The sequence below is a fragment of the Sorghum bicolor genome, chromosome 2 (assembly GCF_000003195.3).
Source record: "Sorghum bicolor cultivar BTx623 chromosome 2, Sorghum_bicolor_NCBIv3, whole genome shotgun sequence".
NCBI lineage: Eukaryota > Viridiplantae > Streptophyta > Magnoliopsida > Poales > Poaceae > Sorghum > Sorghum bicolor.
The window spans coordinates 55,124,324-55,137,112 of record NC_012871.2 but is presented as its reverse complement, the minus strand read 5'-3'; the positions used below and the strand labels follow the sequence as shown (position 1 = coordinate 55,137,112).

The window sequence follows — 12,789 nt, the reverse complement described above, 5'->3', positions numbered from 1 at the left end:
CTGCTTTCAGTTTTGTCTAAAGCAAAAACTGTTTGTTGCCCAAAAGTAGTTATGGCTTTTTACCCCTTTGGTTGACATTTGACTTTTGCAAAAATAAAAATAGATTAAGAAACGGAACCAAAGGGGTCTAGAGCTGGAGCCCAAAGAAAGAGAATGCCACCATACGTATTGTGCTCTGAATGGAGACTTGTACTTTCACTTTCTCTATTGCAAACCCACGCACTTGAAGTACTAAGTACTGGTCAGTGTGACTGTATGAGTACGAAGTAGCTTTCTCTTGATGAAAAACAATTATACATGATCGAATATTCATGGGGGGTTAATCAGATTAAATATCACGCAAATTGTTGGAAGATATTAAATTCACAAGAAGAAACTAACATGTTTAGCTTAAAAATTGACAGCACTATTACGAAATTACTATTTACTTGCAACCCTCGACCGAAAAAAAGACATAAGGGGCACTCACTACTCTGATATTCTAAGGTTTATGACAGGCACTGCCACTGAACGAGGAACATGCTGCGTTCTTCCCTCCTCTGCCCCTGGACAAACGGCAGAGCAACCGAAGGGAGGCCAGAATGCCACATCGCCCAGCTGCCTGCCTCAGATTCCCATTTCCTAGTGTTCATCAGTTGCATTACACTCAGATCACACCAAGAAGCTTGAGACGTCAATGTCGAGGTCGTCGAGGAACCCGTCGCCGTCGGCTCTGTCGATCGCTGACATGACTTCTTCGAACCGGCCGAACTGCACGTCGTCGCCGGCGACCTCGAAAGGCGGGAAAGAGACGACGTGGTTGGAGTCCGAGGTCGCCGGGGAGACGCCCCAGTTGTTGGACGTGGACGGCGCGGAGAAAGGGGGGCTGAGCTCCGGCACGAGGCACCAGCTCGCCGTCGCCGTCGCCGGCGTGGAGGAGAAGCAGAAGGGCGTGGGCGCGTCCCAGCCCTGCACCTGCTGCTCAGCTGGCTCCACGGTCGGCCCCTCGGTCTTCACCGTCAGGTTGGTGCCCGGCTTGCCGTTGTACTCCGGCGCCAGCGCGTCCGCGGCAGCCTGGCCCGCCGCCGCCGCCCACTGGCTCTGAACGCAGGTGTGGTCGCCGAGGTAGACGACGTCAAAGGAGGTCGGGTCCTCGTCGGTGCGCTGCACTTGCTTCGTCGCCGCGCATCCCTGAGAGTGCCGGTGCGTGCAGCGGTAGTATCCCCTGCAATGTTTGCACGGATCACGTCAGGTCAGACTCAGGCCCAGAATCTTTGTTTGTTTTTGGGGGAAAAAAAGGAGAGGTTTTGCTTGTGCATCCAGAACAAGATTTGCAAAAAAGTAGCATCACCAATCCGATTTGCACAAAGAATAAGTGGAGGCCAGCCAAACACTTGCAAACAACACAAACAAACAGAGGCAGCACTTTTTTTTTTCAGCGAGACAAGACTGGAGGCCCGCCATCAAAAGTTGATAAGAAAGCAGGAGGAAATGATTTCGATTCCACTTGCGATAAGAACACGTGCAAATGAGATTAGGCTCTGAAGTCTAGAAAAAAAAAGAAAAGAAAAATCTTTTGATAGATAGGAACTGTGTCAAATCAAATGGCAACCTTGGGTGCTTGGCTCCAAGGATGTCCTTCTGGCCGTACTTCCTCCAGCTGTGGCCGTCGTCGGCCGGGTGGTCGCCGGCCGCCGAGCTCACCCTCACCTCATGCCTCTTCTTGTCCATGGTCTTCCTGCAATTCAAGTTCACATAGAACCACTCAGCAAACAGAGACGGGTTTCTGTTTCTTAATCGTGAAGCTCCCTCGATGGAATGGATACCTTTTCTTGGTGCCCTTGACGAAGGGCACGGCGGAGCGCTTCCGGGCGCCGGCGAGGCCGGAGGAGGTGGTGATGAGCAGGCTGATGGAGCGCTCGGCGATGGAGGAGATCTGCGAGGCGAGGTGCTTGCAGAGGTCGGGCGAGGAGCCGCCCAGCTGCGCCTCCAGCTGCCTCGCTAGCTCCTTGACGTGGCCCAGCTCCGTCACCACCAGCCCTCCGCTGCCTCCATTGCCGTCGACGACGCTGGCGGCCATCGATCGATCGACGTCTTCTGTACGTTCGTTGCTGTTGCGCAGGCTTAGAGCAGGTTTGGATGGCAGGAAGGAGGGCCGCCGGGTGATCAACAGCGATGGCCGCCTATGGGAATGGTGCTGCGAAACTGGAGGCAGTGCCGCAGGACTGCGTCGCTGCTGCTGCTGCTGGGAGAGGAGAAGAGGCAAGTGGGGGAGGTGGGTGACTGGGTTTGTGAGGGAGTGATGAGGCGAACGGCGCAGGGAGCTGCCCCTCTTTATAACGGCGACGACAACGACGGAAACAAAAACAAGGGGAGCGAAGGGGAGGGGAGGGGATGCCTGTTGCAGGTGCAGCCGGATTGTTTGGGTTTTGGGACTAGAGATTATTGGGGATATGATTGGCATGTCGGATTCGGATCGGACCGCCCCCGGCCGTAACACGTCGAAATCCATGCTGCCGACTACCAAACGTCGGGCCTTGTTTAGTTCCGAAAAATTTTGTGAAATCGACACTGTAGCACTTTCGTTTGTATTTGACAAATATTGTCCAATCATTGATTAACTAGGTTCAAAAGATTCGTCTCATCAATTCCGACCAAACTGTGCAATTAGTTTTTATTTTCATCTATATTTAATACTCTATGCATGCGTTTAAAGATTCGATGTGATGGAAAATGTGAAAAATTTTGTAAAATTTTTTGGGAACTAAACAAGGCCCAAGAATGAAAAGGTCCCCTACCCCCTACCGTACTACGAGAGACAGCAGCAGCAGCGTCCTCGATTGGAGGCTTCGCGTTTTCGTTTTCGATCAAGAACCTCGTGATCGAGCAATGCTCATCAGTCATCACCCTACTAGTAGCTAGCTAATTGTCGGATTTTTTTTCTTTGGGCCTTGTTTACTTCCAAAAAATTTTGCAAAATAGGAATAATAACACTTTCGTTTGTATTTGACAAATATTGTCCAATTATGGACTAACTAGGCTCAAAAGATTCGTTTCGTCAATTCCGATCAAACTGTGCAATTAGTTTTAATTTTCATCTATATTTAATGCTCCATGTATACGTCTAAAGATTCGACGTGACGGGAAATCTGAAAAATTTTACAAAATTTTTCAGAAACTAAACAAGGCCTTGGTGACAGACATGAGATGTTTACGTTGAGCTCAACATCACGATGGGAACCCCGAAGATAGCTATGCATGGCCAGTTGATGTTAGTGCATCCCATCGCGCGCATGGGAGGAGGACCAATACAAGATGCGTTGTACTTGTACCCCGCCCTATACTACACTTCTTGCTCTTTAATTATTTTTATTTACGCACGCACTGACCACTGGAGAGATAATAGTTTGCTGAATCTATAGCTAGGAACAGTTGGAATATTGGATATGAGATAGCAAGCTAGTATCAACATCGGAAGGATCAGTAAACTATTATCTCTCCAGTGGTCTCTCCTATAGTTGTATCGGAAAGGATATCCTACAGCACACCTAGCTTCCTTGCTCTGCCTCAGGCGTGGTCGTGGTCGAGACGTCGAGTCTCTGATGCAGCTCTCAAATTTCTAGTTTTTTCTATGCCTGCCTTGTTTAGTTCCAAAAATTTTCAAGATCCTCGTCATATCGAATCTTTATACGTATATATGGAGCATTAATATAGATAAAAAATAACTAATTGTATAATTGCATTGCGAGATGAATCTTTTAAGTCTAATTAGTCCATGGTTGAACAATAATTACTATATACAAGCAAATGTACTACAGTAACTGAATCTAAAAATTTTCACGAATTAAACAAGGCCTCAGGCTCTCCGAGGTTCCAAAATAACTAATTAAAAAAAGCCTACAAGGACGATCGAGCTTGTACAAAGCAGGTAAGCAAGGTACATGATTTTTTTTAAAGGGAAACAGGGAGGATTTTACCCCCTACTGTGCTTCATTGCAATAAAAAAGGTACAAAAAGGTTCCATAATATAAAATAAAGAGGCAAAAAAGATTAAAAAATAGAAAATATTACACATAAGCTTCTAGCCACAAATCAATAAGAGAATGATAATTTGCTATGGCCCTATAATAACTAGGGCAAACTTAGTTTTAAAAATTGTCTTGCAATGCTGCACCGAAGCATGAATGTTCGTGAAAATAACATCATTGTCTAGTTTAGCATATAATAATCTAATATTTCATATATAAGTTTGTAAAATTTATGTGGGCCATGGCCCAAGATGGCCTTGTAACATCTCATCCCACTAGTAGCCTGTAGCAGTTGTGAAGTTGGCCCATGTGTGGTCCAAGTAGCTTATGTGTGGTTGTAGTTGGTGGGTTTAATAACACCTTGGAGTTTAGGAGGGTGAAGGCCAACTATATAATCCTTGTTGTTCCAAATATAGCACCTCTAGATTAACCTCTTTTACACAAAGTGAAGAAAAAAGTATAAATAAGGTGCTACGCATGTGTAGGCCTATTCCATGTGCGGACTCCAAGAGTACCCTATTTCCCTTCATGGTCCTCTTTTTAGCAAGTTGAGAAAAAACCTCTCCAGCAACTCCTAATCCATGCTCCTAAAATTTAGGCACTTAAGAAATCCTCCCCTGTCGCGGTCAATCTAATGTTGAAGAGTGTGGGAAAACTTAGGAATATGAGAGGGTTCCTGATGCAAATGTATGATAGAGAAAGAATATCTAAAAGTGGTTACGATAATTTAGAAATAGTATATGATTCCTGATCTAAAATTGTCTTCTATATTTTAGGATTGGATTATTGAAAACTCTGGGAGGTGGCCTCTTTTTTTCTCTCGGTACCTTTTTAGAAGATGCAAAACTACATGTTTTTAGGAGAAAAAATAAGATACTCTTGGAGATGCTCTTACAACCCTAGAGCAAAGAACACACTGTAATCGGTCTTTAAACACGAAGTCTATGGTACTCATTTGGTCTTTGAACACAAAGCAATCGGTTTTCAAACACGGAGTTCTCTGGTACTCAGGCCTTGTTTAGTTCCCAAAAATTTTCAAGATTCCACATCGCATCGAATCTTTGTATGAATGCATGGAGCATTAAATGTAGACGAAAATAAAAACTAACTGCATAGTTTGTTTGTAATTTGCGAGACGAACCTTTTGAGCCTAGTTACTTCTTAATTCGATATTAATTGTCACATACAAACGAAAATGCTATAGTAGCCAAAGCCAAAAATTTTCCCGAATTGAACAAGGCCTCAGTTGGTCTTTAAAAACAAAGGTAGTTTTGACATGATTTCCATAGCCAGTGAAAAAAAATTGTGAACTTGTGAGTGTCAGAGTGACCAATCAAAATATTATAAGCTTATAATAAGATTTCCATAGCCGCTGCCTTTGGCGGTTTGTGGTTATTGACATCAGATCCTCTCTACCAACAATATTTTCTAAATTTGTAAATCTGCTTAATGATAGCTTTTGGTAAAAAGAACGTACTCATAAAAAAAAAGTAGGTAAGGTTGTGAATACTGCATTAGCTAGTGAGCTCTAACCGACCAGCTTGACCTAGAGAGGAAGAAATGTCATATAGCTAGTACGTATTAATTTGTTTGAGCCCATCAGGGCACACTTCTTCTAAAGTTAAATTTGGTATATTCTCGGCTAAAGCCTACTATGAATGTTTAGGACGACGTTGTCTCCTAGTAGTTCATATTTATTTACTGGGAATAAATAAAGCAGAGAGCACTTGGCTAACTAATTCCAAATGCATATCGCTTTCCCGCGTCTCTGATGCTGAGATACTATATGCTTTGGTTGGTAGGTAGGAGTACTCGCTGTACACACCACTCTTTTGTTTAGTTCCGAAAAAATTTGGGAAATCGACACTGTAGCACTTTCGTTTGTATTTGACAAATATTATCTAATCATAGACTAACTAGACTTAAAAGATTCGTCTCGTCAATTTCGACCAAACTGTGCAATTAGTTTTTATTTTTATCTATATTTAATACTCCATACATGCATCTAAAGATTCGATGTGACGGAAAATCTAAAAAATTTTGCAAAATTTTTTGGGAACTAAACAAGGCCATGCTAGCTAGCTAGTGTTTTCAGTGTAGTACTGTACGACGTTAGAGCTACGTACTCTTTTCAATTCCACTCTGCATGCATTCACACCTACTGAAAGTACTGGACGTAGATAGTGGCCGGGCAGGTCGTGTATATGAAAATTCAGCGAAATCATGACTAGCTAGCATGCCGCAATTTGTCTGCTTTTTTCCTAGGATTTACACTTGGAAATTTCCTCTTCATTATCATTATAGCAGCCGCAATGTATGTGTCGAAGGTGGTTCTATGCATTTAATACAGCTATAGTACCCGGTATCATACACTATGACCTTGTATTAGGCCCTGTTTAGTTACCCACCCAAAAATTTTTTAGTTACTCCATGATTAGCCTTAAGTGCTACAGTAACCCACATATGCTAATGATAGATTAATTATGCTTAATAAATTTGTCTTGAAGTTTTCTGACGAGCTATGTAATTTATTTTTTTATTAGTTTCTAAAAACCCCTCCCGACATCCTTCCGACACATCCGATGTGACATCCAAAAAATTTTTATCCCCAATCTAAACAGCCCCTTACATAGAACCAAACCCGTGTGCAATAAAAATATATATTACATATGACTCCAACGGCTCGAACTGCCATGAGTGGATGAGTGTATCGATTCTATGCATTGCGAGCTGAGTAGCAGGACCTGTCATATCATTGGTGGAGCTCTCCATCGAACCGACCCTGGTGCTCCGCACTGCGGACGCTCTTAGCTTAGGTTATCCTCAATGGGAGTTTTGTGACACAGTTTCGAACACATCTATATTTTGGAATTTGCGAGCTGAGTAGCACGATCTGTCATATCATTGGTGGAGCTCTCCATCGAACCAACTCTGGTGCTACGGACGCTCTTAGCTTAGGCTAACTTCAACTGGAGTTTTATGATACAATTTCCAACACATTTATATTTTAAAAACAGTGCGTATGAGTTTTATATAGGGATGAAACTCTCTCTACTCCCATAAAACTATTAGCATATCTCTTTATTAATATAGTGCCACATTAGCATATTTAATGTGCATGAGGCCTTGTTTAGTTCCCAATTTTTTTGGGTTGAGGCACTGTAGCATTTTGTTTTTATTTGACAAATATTGTACAATTATATACTAACTAAACTCAAAAGATTCATCTCGTGATTTACAGGCAAACGGTGTAATTAGTTTTTGTTTTCGTCCATATTTAATGCTCCATACATATGCCGTAAGATTCGATGTGACGGGAAATCTTAAAAAGTTTTCAGCTTTTTGGGTGAACTAAACAAGGCCTAATAATTCATATGTTCACTTCAGAACGTGAGCCCATAGAGGACAGTATAATGTTTACTTGACAGTATGTTTACTTTCGTGGAAACACATGTAAAGGCTAAGGCCCTGTTTAGTTTTTCACCCAAAAAAATTTTCATCCATCCCATCGAATCTTTGTACACATGCATGAAACATTAAATGTAATTAAAAATAAACTAATTACACAGTTTGGTTGAAAATCGCGAGACGAATCTTTTAAGCCTAGCTTTTTTTTCGAGACGAGGGATCTTCCCTATTTCCATTGAATGAACAACGAAAATATCATTCATACAAAGAGTTTGAAGAACAGATAGAAAAAACTAGACAGTAGCATAACACTACAGAAAGAGACTACAGAACACGAAGCGTACGACAACTACAGCTTGCCAACACATCAAAGTGAGAGCACCACCAAAAAAGCCAAGGCTGATTACACAAAAGCTTAGGCAAGCGACAAACAACCTTCCTCAGAAGAGTTTCTTGCAAAAAAACCAAATATCATTACTTCTGTCCATCCAGCTTATCATCTTGATCGGTTGACTTGTTGTCCTCTAGAGAGCGATGCTTTTGTGCTTGCTCCTCTTTACTCACCAGCTGCATGGCAATTTTTAGCATTGTATTTGCTCCAGCGATCAGCTGCTCCTTGTCTTCATCCATAAACAAACCTGCCCAGTACTCCATAAGCGAACAAGCATAAATTGGACTTGTAACAGACTTGTCCTCAAAACAAGCACAGTTTCTAGTCTTCCAGATTGCCCAGCAAATGGCTGCAATGCCTATAGCATGAAATTTGTTACCATAAGGTAGCCATTGCTCACACCAAACCCAACATTGATTAAAATTTCTAGGTACATTAGATGCACCTAAACAATGTGCCACAATAGCCCATACTGCTTTGGCCAAACTGCATTGAAATAAAAGATGTGATACAGATTCATTGCAATCACAGAACAAGCAGGATGGATCACCACTCCACTTCCTTTTACTCATATTATCTCTAGTAAATAAAGCATTATTTGCCATAAGCCATAAGAAGATTTTGATTTTAGCAGGTATCTTTCCTTTCCAACTTTTCTTATAATAGAGGCCAGCATCATTTGCAGTAAGATATTTATATACTGACTTAACCGAAAAGCAACCCTTCTTGTCAAACTTCCAAAAAACCATATCCTCTTCATCTGATAAGGTAAATCTCTCAACTCTACTAAGGATATCGTTCCAATCTAGTCTCATATTATCTACTAACCATCAAGAAAAACTAATAGAGCTTTGTTTCATCTGAGATACAAAAATATCTGCTTGCATGCAGATTTTAAACAGGTCTGGAAACAAGCATTCAAGGGGTTTATCAAAGAGCCAACTATCTTTCCAAAACATAGTTTTCTTACCATTTCTTATTTTTAGCTTCCTTCCTTGTAGATATATGTCTTATTTTTAAGAGATCAGACCAAATTATTGAGTCATTCTGCCTATGTTTCACAGTACAGATGTTTTTTCCTCAGATATTTGTATTGTACAATGTCTTGCCAAAGACCTTTCTCATTGTCAAGCTTCCACCACCATTTACAAAGCAGACTGATATTCATTTTCCTAAGATCCTTAATACCTAACCCACCTTTCTTCTTGTGTTTACAAATTTTAGTCCACCTTAGCAAATGATATTTCTTTTTAGTACCCCCACCTTGCCAGAAAAACTTCCTTCTCACTTTGTCTATTTTGGCTATGACAGTTTTTGGTAACAAATATATATAGACATATGATATATTGGTGAATTTTTTAAACTAGAATTGATTAAAACGGTTCTCCCAGCAATAGACATCATACCTCCCTTCCAGGGATCTAGTTTCTTATTATTTTTTTTCAATGTTTTAAATAGTGCGCTATTTTCGCGCTATGGCGCCGCTATAGCGGCTAGAATAAGTCGACGCGAAGCTATACCTCATTTTTATGCTATCAGCGCTATTGACGCTATAGCGCGCTATAGCGCCGCTAAAGTGAAATAGCGCCATAGCGCCGCTATTTGCGCGCTATTGCTGTTTATCTGTGATCATGTTGTCATGCACTTATTTGTTGTGTTGTGCTTATGCACTTGTGGTTATGCACTATGCAGTCATACATTATGATTATGAGTTAGTTATGTATTAAACATTTAAACTGTGAAACACCTGTGATTTGTGATTGTGAAATATGATGGTTGCTTGAATTTGTTGCTGTCTATTATATATTTTGCCTGTTTTCAAATAAATAGCGCGCTATAGCGCCACTATAGCGTGGATAGCTACAACACGCTGCTGTGTACAACAACCGCTATAGTGGGGCTATAGTGCCGTATAGCGTTCGCTATAGCGTAAATAGCATGTGGGACAGGAAGACGCTATTTTCTATAACCCGCTATTTAAAACATTGATTTTTTTCAACCAAAGGTAACCAATCAATGACATGCAGTCTGCTTAGGCTAACAGGAACACCAAGATATTTAATAGGGAAGATACCAGTCTGACAGTTGAAAATTTCAGCATAAACATTAGCCCAATTAGCATTATCATTTATAACCAGCACTTCACTCTTGTAGAAGTTAATTTTGAGACCAGCCATCAATACATACATACATATATAAAAGCAACTTCATATTCCTTGCTCCCTCAAGATTATGTTCAAGACAAATTATAGTATCATCAACATATTGTAGCACTGCTACACCCTTATTGACAATGTGATCTATCAAACCTGAGAAAAGATTATTTTTGATTGAGCTTTGTGAATCATTCAAGATAAACCATCAGCCACAAAATTGAACAATATTGGTGATAAAGGGTCACCCTGTCTCACCCCTTTGTGACTCTTGATATAAGGACCTGTTAGGTTGTTTAACTTGACACTAACTGTCCCCCCAGAAACTACTTGTTCAATCCATTTACACCATTTATCATCAAAACCTCTAGCAGCTAAACAGCTAAACAAGAAGTTCCACTTGACCTTATCAATTGCCTTTTCAAAATCTAACTTAATAATAATTCCAACTTGATTCCTTCTCTTTGTCTCATGAAGAATTTCATATAATACCATCACCCCATTCATGATATTTCTCCCCTTCATGAAAGCTGTTTGATTAGGATGAATGAGTTTGTCTGCTACTTTTTCAAGTCTCAAAGTCAGAGTTTTTGTGATGAGTTTATACAAACAGTTCAAGAGACAAATGGGTCTAAATTGTTGAATTTTAGAAGCATCAGCAATTTTGGGTAAAAGAGTAATAATACCATAATTGATTATACTGATATCAATTTTGCCTTCATATAAATCATTAAATAGCTGAACTATATCGTCTTTAACTATATTCCAACAAGTTTGATAGAACTCTACTGGTATTTTGTCAGGCCCAGCAGCTTTATTTTTTTCCATTTGAAATGAGGCTTCTTTAATCTCTGCCTCGGAGAAAGGTTTAGTCAAATTCGAATTATCTTCATCAGAGACCTTTTCCAACTCATCCCATATGTTATTATCAATACGAATATTATGCTCCTCAGCAGGACCAAAAAGATCAGCATAATACTCAGTTGCATGTTTCAAAAGATTTTCATCACCATCAATTACAATTCCATCACTTTCTAGGAATAAAACTGAATTCTTCCTCTTCCTACCATTAGCAATACTATGAAATAATTTAGTATTACTATCACCTTTAAGCAACCATTGCTCATGGCATCTCTTTACCCAGTAGGATTCCTCTTGATCCAAAAGGTGTAAGGATTCCTTGATCAGCCAAACCTTTCTAACCATTTGTTCCTGAGTAAGACTGTTGTTTTCCTTTATACCTTCCAACTCAAATAATTATTCACTAATCATTTTCCTTTTTTTCCTCAATTCCCCTTGTCGGTTAAAACCCCAACCTTTAAAATATTGTTTCAAAAGTTTCGGTTTTTGTTGTATTTTATCCAAAGAAGTTCTAGCATTACATTGCTTTGACCAGATTTCTTCAACTGCAACTAAAAATTCAGGATTATCCAACCAATTAAGCTCAAATCTGAATTGCAAAAATTTAAGAGGTTTATGACAATCAGATGTTATTATCAAAGGATTATGATCAGAGATTTCTCTAGGAAGTCTCTTGACCATAGCAGTTGGAAAAATATCGTCCCAATCTCTAGAAACCAAAATCCTATCAAGCTTTTCAAGAGTAGGACCCTCTTGATTATTAGACAAAGTATAAAGACCTTCAGTCATAACAATCTCTTTAAGCTCATAAAAGCCTATTAGAGAATTAAAGAGGTTTGAAAATTTAGTTAAACCATGAAGCTTATTTCTCTCATTAGCAAATCTTATGATATTAAAATCACCACCTATCAAAATGGGATATGAATTTCGAGAACAAAAGGAGGAAAGTTCAGCAAGGAATTCCATCTTCTTATCATCATGTGCAGCTCCATACACTATTAGCAAATTCCTCTTTACTTTATTACTTTTATCCCACAAGTTCATTTGAAGCATAAAGTCACCCTGTTGAAAAGATCCCACATCATAAAATTCATTTCTTACACCCACCAAAATACCACCAGATTTGCCTTTGGAAGGGTTATACAACCATAGATAATCTTTATTTGAGTCAAACTTCCTAAGGACTTTTTCATCACAGTCCTTAATCATAGTTTCTTGTAATCCAACAAAATGGAAACGATTTTGAAATATCAGATCCCTAAGAAAGGTAGAAACCCCTTTTTTCTAAGACCCCGACAATTCCAAATTAATACATTGATACTCATTTTTTAACTTTCTTTAGATTTTTTGGAACATTTCCTTTACTAGATTTCCCTCTTTTCTTCTTCAGATCACCAGGATTTTCCTGTATGATTCTCCTACTATTTTGAGAATTAGACAACATCAAACTTTTCTCTTTTCTCTTTTTTCCTTCTTGATTCAACAAGAATAAAATATTCTGACTCAGAAGATTCCTCATTAATCCACTCAATAGCTAAGTGAGCATTTTCCTCAAGACCTCCCTCAACTGATTCAGTTTGGGGTTTTTATTTTTTCAATATTTGCTTTTGGTACAGATCATCTCTAGCTTTCTCTAGATCTCTTATAAGATTAAATGTATCAAAATTATTATCTTCAACCACAATTCCCATGCAAGAGGTAATATGAGAAATATCATCATCTAGTAATACAGAAAAGGAGTTGTGATTAGAGTAGATACCTTCCAAGTTTGCTTCCTGAACATTCCTCTCCATTTCTTCCAGGTTTGTTAGAGGTGTGATCTTCTTAAGCCTTTCACTCCTTCTTTCTTGCACTGGGTTTGCCTCTTCAGAATGTACAGCATAATCAGATTGGAGCAGAACTTCACCCCTTTGAGTACCTCCATCAATATCCATAATCTCACTCTCTTGAGTATTTACAATGGTGTCAT

General features: G+C 39.8%; 1 protein-coding gene across 1 annotated transcript; it reads right to left on the bottom strand.

Annotated features, from left to right (window-relative positions):
* Nucleotides 334-2,458, bottom strand: LOC8054578 (probable WRKY transcription factor 17). Its single transcript, XM_002460023.2, has 3 exons — nt 1,806-2,458; nt 1,592-1,717; nt 334-1,204 (listed from the first exon to the last, which is right to left on the bottom strand). Exons 1-3 carry the CDS (start codon nt 2,441-2,443, stop codon nt 652-654), a joined length of 1,317 nt encoding a protein of 438 aa, XP_002460068.2. The 5' UTR covers nt 2,444-2,458; the 3' UTR covers nt 334-651.